Source organism: Bicyclus anynana, chromosome Z (assembly GCF_947172395.1).
Source record: "Bicyclus anynana chromosome Z, ilBicAnyn1.1, whole genome shotgun sequence".
Taxonomy (NCBI): domain Eukaryota; kingdom Metazoa; phylum Arthropoda; class Insecta; order Lepidoptera; family Nymphalidae; genus Bicyclus; species Bicyclus anynana.
This window is the reverse complement of record NC_069110.1, coordinates 5063175-5078511: the sequence shown is the minus strand read 5'-3', so window position 1 is coordinate 5078511 and position 15337 is coordinate 5063175. Positions and strand designations below refer to the sequence as shown.

At 34.1% G+C, this 15337-nt stretch overlaps 2 protein-coding genes across 4 annotated transcripts in view; one reads left to right on the top strand and one right to left on the bottom strand.

The window, feature by feature from the left end:
• The window catches only part of LOC112042903 (E3 ubiquitin-protein ligase highwire), a 143982-nt gene that overhangs the window by 60936 nt on the left and 67709 nt on the right, over nucleotides 1-15337 (top strand). The gene's annotated exons all lie outside the window — the stretch shown is intronic.
• Nucleotides 1-15337, bottom strand: part of LOC112042904 (uncharacterized) — a 31319-nt gene that overhangs the window by 4155 nt on the left and 11827 nt on the right. Inside the window, exon 2 of the mRNA XM_024078108.2 lies at nucleotides 8779-9031. Within this exon, the coding sequence (XP_023933876.2) occupies nucleotides 8779-9031 (253 nt within the window). The remainder of the gene's footprint in view (nucleotides 1-8778; nucleotides 9032-15337) is intronic.

The following is a 15337-nucleotide window of genomic DNA, read 5'->3' as shown; positions in this document are numbered from 1 at the left end:
ATCATAATTTTTGAATAATCACTTGTACGAGTTCTAGGTCTTTTAATTTTGAGTGTGTAAGTGCCGTAGGCTCCTTAATATGACCTCAGCGGCATCACCGGGGAGTTTGGGCGATCGCAGAAGCGTCGCCTGATAGGGCCCATATGCAGAAACATATACTGCTTCTGGAAACGGCTTTTCCTGAGACTCGGACCTTGGCTTAAACGGCCGATCTGGAAGGGTGTTTTGGCCGGAGTGTATCATCCGGGCGCCCCCAAAATTGCGACTTAAAAAGCTTTCACTTCCGGGGGACGTCATTTATTGGGAACCTCGTCTTCGCCCGTGAAGACGCTGTGTAGCTTGTGTTTGTGTTATCTGGGAAGCATTGTCGGTCCCTATGTCATTGTCAGGATCGTAAAGGACGTTAATTCTAGGTCGTCGTGCTATAGTTCCGTGCCTCGGAGAGCACGTCGATCTTGGTTATTATCATTAACATCGAATAATGATCGTTACAAGAGTAAAACTCCATCATCGCATTGGAGCGTGTGTCGGGTCTAAGCGCCATCCTGTAAGGTAGGAGACCTAGACCTGTTGTGAGCCGTTATGCTAGGCGTATAAGGAGGATATTTAGGAGGGTTCCAAAGCACCTTGGTCCGAGAGGAGCCCAACAACAAGTTAGCCAGAAATTATTTTTTTGTTTATCACTATTTTACAAATTAATCTAGAACAATTAATCTACACAATCGTATAGCGCATATCGCCTTTATTCATATATACAATCGTATTCAATACCAAGTTTTTTTATTGTCTAATTAACCCTTAACACTATAATAAGACATTTTTATTTTTATTTCTTTTAATTAATGTTATTACAATCACACCTTCTTTTAAATTTAAATCCTACTACCTATCTCAATGAATAAACACAGTACAGACATTGCTAAAAGCTAACGCTAATATAGATACTTTCACATAACATGCTTAAAGTATATTTTCCTTCGTGTTTTCATACACATACTACGATTAGAGTGGTCTCTCAGTGATTGAAATTGGACTTTTTTCTAAAACAAATTTTAATAATCACAATTTGTGATCATTTAATGTCAACAATGTGTAATGTTTATTTAAATTAGTTATTATTATTAGTTTAATGTATGTAATTATGCATTTTATATGTATAAAAATTTTTGTTAAAATGTTATTTCCCATATAAACTTTAACTGTGACAAATGGCACTATGTTCATCCGTTCGAACAATTTTCGTTAAAATGTACTAAAAATTTTCGCTTATAATGTAAATAAATAAATAAATAAATTTTAATTTAATAAATAACCGTAGAGGTAGGTATTACAAAAATAATAATCTAGACGAGTTAGTAAAATTAGTATCAATTTTTATCCTATAACTAACTATGTAAGTACTTATTTATATATTTAAGTATTCATTCATTTATCAGTGAACATATATACAAAGTGTTTACGTACCTACAAAGATGCACTATACCTACAACTTTTGTAATTTACAAATTTACCTATAATTTTTACGAAGCTTGTATTATAGAACCTACAACGATTCGTGTTACTTTGTGTTGATCACTAACCTTTATCAAGCTCTATTTACACAGGCGCAGAATCGAAGCGACGTATTTTGATTATTTTGTTTTAAGACATAAAATATATAATTGTATCACGATTTACGAGTATTTACGTACAAATGCCTATATATGCCAAAACGTGCGTATGTTTTTTGCCTCGATTTGTTATCGTTTGAAACTTGCACGTGTTATTTAACCGTATTATTATCATATAACGAACACGCCTCCAATCTCCATTGTCTACGACACATTCACGGTTTTGTACTATGATCGGGCTGCCGGCTGCCTCATGAGTCATTATCCTGTAAAACACGAATGCCGAGTCGGGGAATCGTATATTTTTAGATAGCGATTTGTATTTGAACGCCCGCTACGGCTACTATTTGCTCAGCAGTTGTGACCAACACTGCAAGGAAATAACAGTAAATCGTCACGGTTATGAATTCAACTATTGGATTGGGATACGTTTCCTCCTTCGGGAGATACGAGTAGACCGCCTATATTGTTCTATCCTACAGCTCTATTTAGAGAAATCCGTAGGGTAGGGTAGGGATAGGGAAGAAGTGCACATATGTCAAAGCGAAGCTTGACCGGTTCCGCTAGTTGAGTTATGAAATTTAGCTGTTGTAAGCAGTACTTTCACGAAGGTTAGTACATAAACGATATTGAAATGCACGGATAGATGGATGGAAAGTTCTTCCGTTCGTTAATAATATAATAAAAGCTCCTTTTATGTATGTTGTTATCTGAAGTATGTTGCTAAAATAGAAACCGTGAATATGGAATGCATGTATATATTTCAGATGAGTTTTAAGATTTATGTAGATAAATTACTGCCCCATGGTCGGTTGGTAAGCTGACAATGAGATCCAGGGTTTTATAAGAAATTCTTAACTTTTATCAACTAATATAGATATATTTCGGTCTCTTATTCCATGCACTATGCGAAATTAATATTGTTTATATTAAATTTGATATGAGTGCATGAGTGCCTATTATGGTTCTCAGCGAAGGCTACTATAAAGTTTGTTTGACTTAATAAGTTAAGTCCTTTCAGTTACTCTTTGTAAAAGCTTTCTTGGAGCCTTTCAGCTTCAAACGAATTATATAGGGGCCTGCCTGGAACGTTACTCTGTCAAAGTATATAGTCAACAATCTAACGCGTTTATAAAAACTGTTTCTATAAAATCGATGTTTCATTGTTGTAATCACTTTAGTCGTTTGAAAAGCTCAGGTTTGAAATACCGGTTTGTGCAGTTGAATGGTAAAAAAACAAATGTGGTCAACAAGTTTTAGGTTACTAAAATGTTTAATTACGTTTCATTTATAAACATTTAAGTTTAGTATTTAGGGTAGGTATGGAAAGGGTAGGGTTGGGTAGGGGTTGACCGAATCCGCTAGTTTGTAATAAAAGTATTATCTAAAAATAATCGATTTTTCAGCCGGAATAGCTAAAACATCGAGAATTTTAAATGTTGGTAAAAATAAATTTCAAGATAATAGAACTTGTTTAAGAAGAAATTGTTTCTTGTTATGTTGTGGTGTACAACTAAAGTATAAATAAATAAATCTCTTTGAGATATAACTGGAGTTTTCCTCTTATAAATATTTAAATTCTAATAAGTACCTTTGCGATGGCATTTATATCGATCTTTTGAAGATACTCAGATCTTTAGCTTACTGCACAACTACTTATAAAACAGAATAGAGAAGACGCGGAACTTTGTTCGGAATTCAGTTCTTTGAAGTTAGAAAGTTCAGAGATTTACACGCGAGCGAATTCGCAAACGGATTTTATCTAAAGGCACCTATGTTCTTTGATTAATTAACATAAATTACTAGCGGACCCGGTCAAGCTTCCCCAGGACTTATGTGTACTTCTTCGGAAAATTAACAGATGAATATCATATACATATATAAATATTATTTTTATTTAGATGAGAATTACTCTTTCTTTTAAATTTAATAAATTTTTACCATAAAATAAACTATTTTAGTACCAATAATGAGCTAGATCAGTAATTACCAAATTATTATTTATTAATATATTTAAATTAGATAGTAATATTATATTACTTAATGAAGGACTTAATATTAAAAAAATAACAATAATATTACCTATGTATAGAACAAAATATCAATTATTATCAAATATCAAGGCACTTGCAGTCACAAGTGGATGACAGAACACATGGTTACTCTAAGGGAGAAGCCACATGGTGCGGTGCGGTAGCGACGCGGCGCCGTAGCGGCACTCATTGTGTACATGAAATTGTCAGAATCTATACTAATATTATAAAGCTGAAGAGTTTGTTTGTTTGTTTGTTTGTTTGTTTGTTTGATTGATTGATTGAACGCGCTAACCTCAGGAACTACTGGTCCGATTTGAAAAATTCTTTCAGTGTTAGATAGCCCATTTATCGAGGAAGGCTATAGGCTATATATATTATCCCCGTATTCCTACGGGAACGGGAACCACGCGAGTGAAACCGCGTGGCGTCAGCTAGTTCCTCTATAAAACAGATTATCTTGATTTAGATTTCGCTTGAGTCTAACTATAAAGAGTGATTGTTAAAACACATCTTCGTTTAATGAAAATATACAGTTAAGTAAATGTACTGTACAGAATTAGTCACCACACGTTGTTAACTCTATTATTTCACGGTACAAGCTTTTCCTTGTGTATTGAGTTCTACTGTTTCATCCATACTTAGCAACACCTAAATATTACTTATAGGGCATAAAAGAGAAGAGATTAAAAAATATATATTTAAAGGTTGTCCGTGACATCATTTATCACCTAAAAAGTATCTGAGTATATTTGTGTTAAAGGGAAGGAAGAGTACCTACGAGCAATTCATCGTGTGAGAGGCTTTTTTTGTCAATAGCGTACAGAGCTGTTTCATTGTGCGTCACTGCACAGCTTCGCTCCATATGTTTGTGAGAGACGAGCCAAGGCGAGGGACGATGCAACGCGTCTGTTATGCTAGCCACTCACCATCCGATAAGCGACGTGCATGACATCATGCAGATCGCGACCAACACACGATCAGTTTTATCGGACGTCAAGACGTTGGCGCTGCCAGCATGTGAGCTTATTAATTTGTCAGTGGCTGACTTTAGAAAACTTTAAAAGATCTCGTTACTCAAATGCGATTGTTATGTCAATACATAGGACTTGATAGTAACTGTGTTAGAAAGACCTCCCTTGAAGGTCAAAGTTTGTCAGCCCTCTTACCATCGGAAATTACGTAGGCATGCATGGAGATTAGGCCATGTGGCTTTGGTGCTTATCAGGTTTCAAGAGACCACATCCTCAAATGTCCAAGTATAAAGCTATTTTTTTTTTTAAATACATTTGATAGTTAGACAATTTAAGATCTGAAAACTGAAACAATAGTCGCATGATCCTAACTACATTGGCCTTTTATAATAAGAGTCAAAGTATCGCAATAACAGATTCTTAGTCCACGTGTCCTCGGCTACCTAAATATAAGATATAGAGATAAGACTCGTTAAATCTACTTGTGATGATACCGATATCAATTTGTAATGACTAATGAGGTATTTAATCATGTCATTACGACTTTATGAAACGCACCGATTAGGATTTGTAAGGTTCAATATAGGATCAAGAATCGATTTATTAATGTCAATCTACCATTTCCTGTCTATTATTAAAAAGCTAAAATACATTATAATCATTTTTTTACATAGTAGCGACCGCCCGTGACTTGTATGTGATAATGCGAGTTTGTTTGTTTGTTGCGATTCACGCCTAATCCGATTTAAAAAAAAATCGGTTGTCTGTAAAGACTATTTACTGACGAGAGTTGAACGTGACAAAGTTAGAAAATACTGATAGAATGGTTGCGTTTTTCAAAAGAAAATTTCAATTACCGTTTTTAAAACAATAAATAAATAAAAATATTGTTCGTTTTTCTAAAATACTGTTTCATAATCTTCTTAGACCAGAATATACTTTATTTCTTGTAAAAAAAAGTTGGCAACCCTGCCAATCTGGCTTTATCGAATTATAAGACGTTGTCACGTCAAAAATTAAAGGGAAGATCCATTACTATCTAGTCACAGGAGTAATTTTATTTCAGTACGAGAATGGGCACTACGGAACTGCTAATAAAAATTCCGAAATATTTCCCCAACTGTGAGTTGAACTGTACATAAAGGATCGCACACACCTGAAGGAATTAAAAAGAATTTTCTTATAAAAGCAAGTTTACGTACTAGTACGTGGAAAATGCCATTCCTTGTTTTCATTATGTCGCTTTTAATATAGGTCACACTGAGCGACGGCCAGTGTGATATGTTAGGTATATAGAATGACATACTGCGATAGCTAGACATGCCTCATTTTATGAAGCCTGATAGCTTATGTACGGTAGCCTCTTACGAAGTTAGGTAATAATAAAAAGAAGCGTTATAGAGTCAACTACCCAATTATTTCGCCTCGCAAAAAATAATATTAAGAGGCACAATAGGAGAAGAAGAAGGCCTATAGTGGCTTTGGAAGGCAGCAGCAGCAGCAGTTTTAACGGTCCTAACCCTCAACCGTCTAAGTATAAATTGATTTGATTGATTGACAAATGAAGTAGGTGTAGCTATAGAGGCTCTCAGTCCAACATGTAAACCGCGCGAACTGGTCTGACGACTTAACGCAGAATCTCTCTTATGACTTCATTCGACTTGTTAATAAAATTTAACAGTTATATAGTAATTAGCCCCCGATGTGAAAAAAGAGGGGTGTTATAGATATACTTGTCTGTGTGATACATCGTAACTTTTACGGCCTTGTTTATAAACATGGATTCGAATGTCAAATTTCTTCAAAATAAAATCAACTTTAAACTGTAGTGATTAGGTCCACTCTACTTTGGAGAAAATTAAAGTTTAAATCTCAATCTCAGTTTATGAATATGGAGGTTATTGAATAGACTGATTGTAATTCGTTTTGTTGTTTAGCTCTAGCCCTTTCGAGGGATTGATTACAAATATATTATATTCGCTTTCGTATTATTGAATCTGAAAATTGACAATAACATTCATAAAATTTTTTACTTTAATTGAAAGTCGAATTTCCACCACTCATAGACCACTACAATTCAACGCGCATTATTATAATAAAAATATATTAATCCTCGGTTAAAAGTATTATTCCCTTATACGCTTGAAGAATACGAATAGCCACACTATGTGAAAATCATAGCTGTAAAAAAGTATGTACAAACTCATAAAATAATGTTAGTTCTATCGGTGAGTTAATAAAAAGTTTCAAATAAAGAAACGACTCGATAATCGCGTCCATCCGGCGATGGTGCCGTTGGCTTCAAACCGGTTAGCGCTGACTACATTGCGAGAACCTTGTTCAACTCCGAGTATCTTCTAAATCTAAATCATCCCTCGAATTACGGCCGAAGAGAGACGTTAAAAACTGAGTATAACAAAAAAGAACTTGTACATTTGAACGTTTTGTAATAACATTAACGGTGATTCGAAAAATATCTGTGTATTTTTACCTAAGACTAGGACAAGTCTTAGGTAAAAAGACACAGGACTGCAAAATATAAAAAAAATATGAATTTGTACATATTTGTTATAGTCGGAGCAAGCTTCGCGCATCACTTTTCTATTTGATATGCCCGCACGTTTTATAATTATCCTTTTGAGAGTTTAATAATAACATTTATAACAGAGAAGTTTGTTAGTGAATATGACATTTCTACGCACGACTATGACTTAATAAAAATCGCACTGGCTATTGGATGGTTGCAACTTGCAAACATCAATGGTTGCCGTAATACATAATACGCACACCAGTTCCTGTAGATAGGGAAGTCGGCAGTATGGAAACGACTACCTTTTGTAGATCGTTATAGATTAGACATTAATAATATGTACGGTAAACATAACACTCGGCAGGCATACTGATTGTATACGTGATACGCTAAACAACGTACATTATGGTCCGAGAGGCAAACGATCAAAAATTGCAAGCATTTTTCAAAGGCTTTTGTCAGTCATCCTTTTGTAAATTGAAAAGTACATTTTATAAAAAATATTTTGACTACATTCTATATAATGTAGAAATAAATAGTGAAAATTAGTTTGGTACAATTAAATTAGTATTAGTAATTAGTAGTAGTATAATTAAATAAAATTCCGTTAGAGTTGGCTGTGTAGTTACGGATTATGAAATACTAGGTTCAAGCCCTGGGCTATGAAAATATTGGATATTTGTTAATTCCAAGAAGTTCTCAGTCCGGTCTGCAGTTTGAAAGTTGTTACAGTCGGATAACTTGTTTCGGTTTTGGTTGTTAGCAGTTCAATCTGACAGTAAGCGTTACAGTGGCAAACTTTATCAAAGCCCAATAAGTGAGTAAGTTCAAAGTTTCCTTAGAAATAATGATGAACATAATATTAGGCTCAAAATCTTCAGTCAAGAAAAATCTTAAGGTGCGTAAGCCCCCATTCGCGCGAGAGTATTTTTAACGGTATTTTTTCAAATATACTATGAAGTTAAATGAAGGTCTATTCCAACGCCCAAAATTGAAAATGCAACACTGATCGAAAAAAGCGCTGTGTTTAAAAAACGCTATCGTGTGAACACTCTTGAGAATGCATTTGTTGTATTTGAACGCTTTTTTACCGTCCGTTAAAAAAAGAGATTTTTTTACTTTAAGCTTAAAGTTTTCTTAAATATTATTACACCACCACAGTGACTTAATATAAAAACGAGCTTTTAAATGGTACTATAATACTTGAAATGTTAAATCGCCTGCCTCCTGGATCATGACTTATTGTTTAGGAAATTGTATTTCCAACATCTCTTGTCAAGCAAATTATGTGCGTAATTAGCTCATGGACATGATTGTATTGACAAGATTCAGTCTATAGCTAAAAGCTGCATTGTCAACCTTCGCCTGGCGGTCACGTATGAGTAGAATAATGGGCTCAATATCACAATAAATCAAATTTTATTCGCTAAGCACTAATTATTATTTACGCATTTACTTAATAATAAATAACCATTAGAACCAGCAATATTGCCTAGTGGTAGTCTAAAAATATATGTTAATTTTATCTTTACAAATGTAAAATCAATTTCGGTTTAGAACCTACTAGTAAATATAATTTTTGATCACCACTCGGCAATACATCAGGTCTTAGTCATTTAACATAAACTAACCTTTTATTTTGTCGAAGGCCTTCTGTTCAATATCCAGGTTTTCGCATTTTTCAATGTCCATGAAGAGGTTGATTATATTAAGGTCGACTGCGGCAAAGCTTTTCATTGTGACATACTTATTTCTCGACAGATGAATGTAGCGGATGTCCTTCAACTTGGATAAAGATCCTATTTCGATTACCACATTTTTGGAACCGGTGATGATGATTATGTCTGTATTATCCGGGATATCACCGTCTCCCAGTTCAATGACCTGAAGCAAAAAAATATCCATTAATATAACTAAAATAAAAAGTGAAATTACTAAAGCTAAAACGATTGGTAAAACGCAACGATATTTTATACTATAGATAGGTATGTTACGTGCCTACAAAATCACCGCAAAAAGTTATCCGAATTTAGCTAATCCACTGTGCGCACACATGCACAATTTTGTGTTTATTTACATTATATACTTAATTAAATGTAGTTTTTAGACACCCTGAACACACGACACAACATTGTAAACAATATTTAGGTATTATTTCTTTAAATAACTATCGTTGTTTAATAAGCGATTAACTGAGATTAAGACAGTTATGCACATTTGTCCACCTCAGTTTTGATACGCTAGTGACCTCGTCTTTAGAATTAAATATCGTTGGTTGTATATGGTACAGTTCTGGCGTTTGTCGCATCATATCTCAATTTTTATTTAATTGCTTCATTGGTGCAGTGGTTAGCCTATGTGGTGTAGGATAACTAGGTCCTGGCTTTAAATCCTATCCCATACTTTAAGAGATTCTTTCTTTCTCTTTCTTCTAAGAAATTATTTAGTTCAAATGTTCATACGGAGTTGGGACGTTGGTGGTGTTACACCCCCGTGCCTTATAGATGCCCCGTGTCTTAGCAAGCTAATCCGTTGTCCCCGGTCATTATCATTAAAATATCGTTAATTAATCTAACATTATCATTATCGTTAATGAATTTCATATTATCACCGCAAACACACATACCATCGTGAAGGGTCTAACCTATATATCCCCTTTCATTCACTAACTTTTAGTAACATTAGTGGATATACACGACTTTTACCACCTAGCTAAAATTACTAACCAGTGCGTTTGACACTGTGATTTTCCTTAATTATAGGTTTTACGGAATACAAAAAAATGCTGTTGTTCTTGATTTTATATTAATTATATTAGTTGGCTAATAGACCAAAATCAGTGAATAGGCCAGCTTACCCTGTAATGGGTTGTAATAGACTGATAATGATGATGATAATGAACATGACTTTAATTTTCGCTATTGCTATAAAAATTACTACTCAGTAGGTACTCATTGCTATCTCAATATTTTTGTTTTTGAGGTTTGGTCTCTAGCTCAGTATAAAGAGTGGTTTAAATATTGTTTCCTTGTAAATTTTTTCCATAATAAAATTGTGTATCGACCTGATGCTTAAAATATTTCTCTTTTAGTTTAGGTATTACTCATCAAGCTACTGTATTAGTAAGTGTTTGACTATGGTTTGTTATCGTTAATGTATTTGTTAGACGAATGACTAACGTTATGACAAAGTACATAATATTTCGTTATCTCTTACGTAAAATGCGTTTTTTTCATTTGTTTATTTGTAAGTATTGTGTTTTGAGAGTTGTGGTACAATTATAATCAATTAACTTGCATTCTATTCTACATATGCGTATCTAAAGTAAAGGGGGAACGACGGATACGGGCCGCTGATGTTAAAAAGTGGAACACGATTGTGCGACTGAACTTAATATGTTTTTATTATGTTTTAAAACTTGATTTTTTAAAGTGAGAGTGCATTTATACCGCTTTCATCTATTGTTTATTCAATCATCCAGCCAAATATCCGTGTCTTTATTTAAGTCCACAGTGACGCAGCTACTGTGACAAAAGGAGAACAATTAAATGACCCGCCTGAGACTGCACACTATCAGTTTGTTTTGTTACCCCTGATAAATGCTCCTTTCATGTTTGCTCTCGATATTCTTTATCGCAGCGTTACTATTCGCTCACATACATTATGGATAAAAATGTCCAATGACTCATATATTAATTTAACGAAGTTGACCCGCGCCTTGATAAATTCAAATTACCGTAAACTTTATTAATTAATTTTGAAACACCTTTGTGATACAACGGACGCGATTGATTTCATGTAACATTCAACAGATATGTATCGTCCAATGAACTAGAAATTTAAATGTATGAAAGACAAAAGGATTCTCTTGACACGTCCGCTTTCGTGTGAACGAAAATAGACTCATGCAGACAAATATCATTCACCAGAATATTCGAAACTATCTTCAATATACTATTACTGTACGTTTAAAGGTACAAATGACTAATATTTTATTATTAAACGCCGCGGCGAATTGCGGTGATGACACGGTTTCAATATATCGATTTTTATGAGACATTTGGGTGAATAAGATACAGACAATCTTAGTTTTTTATGTATTAACTAATTAATACAAATTAAAATTTCATAACCAATTAAAAATCTTTTAACGTAGTTAGATGAAAATTCATACATTTTTGACTTCCTTACATTCAATGTGACATATTTCATTATTCGAAATATAAACATGAACACACAAATAGCAAAGATATTTGAAATTTAGTTTGAACACCCATACAAATGTAACGATCTCTCTCGGCGACAACGTTATTCTTTCGTGTATGAAGCGTTTTTGCGATCCATGGCAGCGCCGCAAAATTGACCCTTTAAATCTGTAGCTCCGAAAATAATAATCACAGATACCCTGTTACTTCTATAAAATTGCTTTACTATTAGCACATACTTAATTCTCTTTTAATTTACATACAATTCAAAAATCTGTCATCTTCTATTATTTATCTCTATCTATTGCACTGTATACATGCGCGATGTCGTGCCTGTAGTTGCTTGAACGCGCTAATCTCAGTAACTACTTCGCCGATTTGAACAATTATTTCAGTGTTAGATAGCCCATTTATCGAGGAAGGCTATAAGATATATATTATCTCCATATTCCTACGGGAACGGGAACCACGCGGGTGAAACCGCGCGGCGTCAGCTAGTATTCCATACTTGTTACTGTGTAATTTGTATCGACTGTTTACTATTCACTAATCGAGTTTCCACTGTTTGGTAATTTGAAATCTGCGCCACATTTAATCCAATAGTGTTCAAGACCGGATATGTTGCACAGTATGTTCCATGTAAATAGAGTCTCGAGCGAAATCGATTATACATTGCTTGTAGATAGACTACGAAACAGGAAATTCACTAAAGGCGTACCGAGCGCACGAGCAAGAAGTTAGTTGTAACTGTTCAGTCTATACAATCTTCATCTAACAGGTTATCTGCAGGCGTACGTAATTATTACCATCGGAAAAGTAATTTAATTTAATTATCTTCTGTCATATAAGTACTCGTAAACTAGTTTATTTATTTTATTATGACGCCGCGCGATTTCCGAGTGGTTTCCGTTGGAAAACAGATAGAAATCAGTTCAGTAGTTTTCAAGTTAATCGCGAACAGATAGACCAACAGAAAGTCACGGCGGAGAACTTTGCTTTATGATATGTGTAGCAATTCAACAATCCAAACTTTTACAAGTTCATAAGAAAGACACCGCAAACGGGTCAGTGTCGTTGTAAGCCGTCGTCTGTAAAATGTCTTTTAAGTTTTTAAAGTTCAGTTGAGTGGCGTATTATTTTATGAGTCAGGATCGAGTTCTGAGTCGTTGTTGTGCAATAACGTTTCGAGATATGTTTACCTTATATAGAACCACTCGCCCCGGCTTCGCACATATTGTTTGTACGAGAGATTTAAACGTAGTAATTATTTTAATCTGAGTCCAAAGCATATGCACCTGTAGTATAGGTGCATATGCTTTGCTTTGGACTTGATGAGTACTATTTACCAACAAACAAATTAAAAATGAGGGTATAAATCACTAGCCGTTTTACACCTAATAATAATTATAATTAACTTGTTCTTAAATTAATGAAAATAAATTTAAAATAAGCGTATAACAATTAGGTATGGTTAATATGTTTTATTAAACATTTTATAAACAAATCATACATAATTTAAAATAAATAAGTTATGATATGACATGCGTTTTCTACCTTCATTTCTAATTTATTTGTTGATAAACAGAACACAGCAATAAAGGCTGCAGTATAGTATGTTTTTTTTTCTTTCATCGATATAATTTAGACCTAACATGCTGTTCCAAAATGGATTGGCAGCCTTGGGGTGATAAAATTTGACTTACTTTGCCGATTAATTGTTACCTAACCTATAATATTTAACGTTTGAATGTCACATTACGTTTCATCTTACCCCGTTTAAGTAAACTACGGTTTAATTTAATAACCCTTGCAAATGATATCACAGCTAAAAATTAGTCACCATGTAAGAATATCAGTTATAGACATTCGTTGCTCAACAATTTATGCAGTTTTGTTCACGAATCTGCTTATAGACCCGTTTATCGCCTGCATTTAGCAACAATCTTATGTAAAATTTAAATTACAGTTACTGCAGGACTTTGGTCCAATTTGCTATAAGCGCCACATTTGAAAATGGTTACGGAAGAATCGGCGAACACAATGCCCGGAGATTTTCTTAAGCCGGGGCATAATTCAAATGGAACAATACATGGGCGTGATCTACTCTTAGGAGTTCATGTTATTCCCAATAGGAAATAATTTTTGATTGAAACTGATCATATAATAAAACTTGGACTTACATTATAGAAGGTGTCCTATATTGGGAGCAAAGCGCATCTCATCTAGTATTATAGTGATAGAGCCGAATTCAAATCTCATACTGTCGAATTACATAGGTTTTTGGTACTAGTAGGTACATATCTACTGTTTTTTTTTCTGACGTTATGTAACTTTCCTTCTAAATATTATTAATTTATTTAGTAAATAATTATCGTTAATCTGTTCTATTTTTTCGTAATGCAATTAACTGTTGAATCAAGAGTCGGATACAGAAGGCAGTGATTCTTGAGACGACGCGTATTGTGAGGAGGTTCCACACAACACGCGCATTTTGTACTTTATTTTTTTATATCAACATGTTGAAAATTAAAAAAAGGACTAATAAATAAATGAGAGTAAATTAGCTTCATATGCCTATAATGTAATATCGTAACGATGTCATTGTCTATTTTTAACGACCGAATAGTCATCAACTTCTGGGAAAGATCGCTTAGAATTTTCGTATTTATTTAGTTAGTCGTTTAGTTGTTTTAAGAATTATGAATGCACCGTTGGCTAGCCGCTATAGTATACACACTCGTTTCATCGTTTGTGAATAATGCCGGTCTGGTACGAGATAATAGCGTACGGTGTTTGAACTAATTGCAGAGGACAAGTGCCTCCCACTCTCAATGCTGAATTATAATAACCCGCCTTGACACAGGCTCCACATAATACCTCTCGTTCATTCGACGTACTCGTATTCGGTGCGCGACCGCGTTTAACATTGTTTCTTTAGTTTATCTATACTTACGAATATCTTGCGATAATCGAGTATTAATATTATTTTATTACTGTATGTAAAGTCGTCATTTTTATATCATCATCATCATCATCTTCGGACTATTTTATCTAACACAACTATAGGGCAGGCCTTCCTCTCCCAGGACAGGAGATATGGTTTTTAGACCCACCCACCTTACTGCGGGTTAAACCTTTTTTAACATCAATATGATGATCAATATCAGTCAGTATGTTAATCATGATCATGACGGATGGCTTAATACGATCTCCGAGACACGGTGGTGTAATACCTATTTTCCAACTCCGGGATGAGAATATTTTACTCAAGACCTTAGTGATCCAAGGCTATGCTAGATAAATGTCTCAGTTTTACATGCTTCATATATTTTATTAGCTGTATTGAATATGTTTTAGCTGTATTAAATATTCATTCGGCAATGAAGTTAATCAATTAAAAATAAAAACAGGTTTCATAGCTGGTCTTGTGTACGAGTCATCAAGCAAATAAGATACGCGAAAACGATAATAAATTTGAGATAAAAACCTTGTTACGTTGATATTCGTCGAACCGATCTGAATGGATTTGATATTTAGATTATTATATCTAATTTGATTCGTTGGCTAATTTTATCATATTGGCAAATGTAATTCTTATTGATATCTTTTTGTAGGTAAGAGTGCTTGATAGCTCCGCCGTATATTTTTCCATTTAATCCAAGGTATTAGTTTTTATTAAATAAAAAAAACCAATAACTAAAATTATAAAGATGTAAAGTTTGTGAGTTTGTAGGGGATAATCTATGGACTGATTTTGAAAATTCTTTTAACAATAGAAATTCACAATATTATGCCATATTTATCCCCGTATTACAACGGGAAGAGGAAGTAAATACGCGGATAAAACCGCGGGGCGTCTGCTAGTACTATATAAATATTATTATATAGTAGTAGAAAGCTCTAGAAATAATAAGAAAGCTACTTAAGTCTCGAGAATGACGGAGAAAGTTTCGTCGTAATGACCGTCTCGGCCTTATGTGAAACT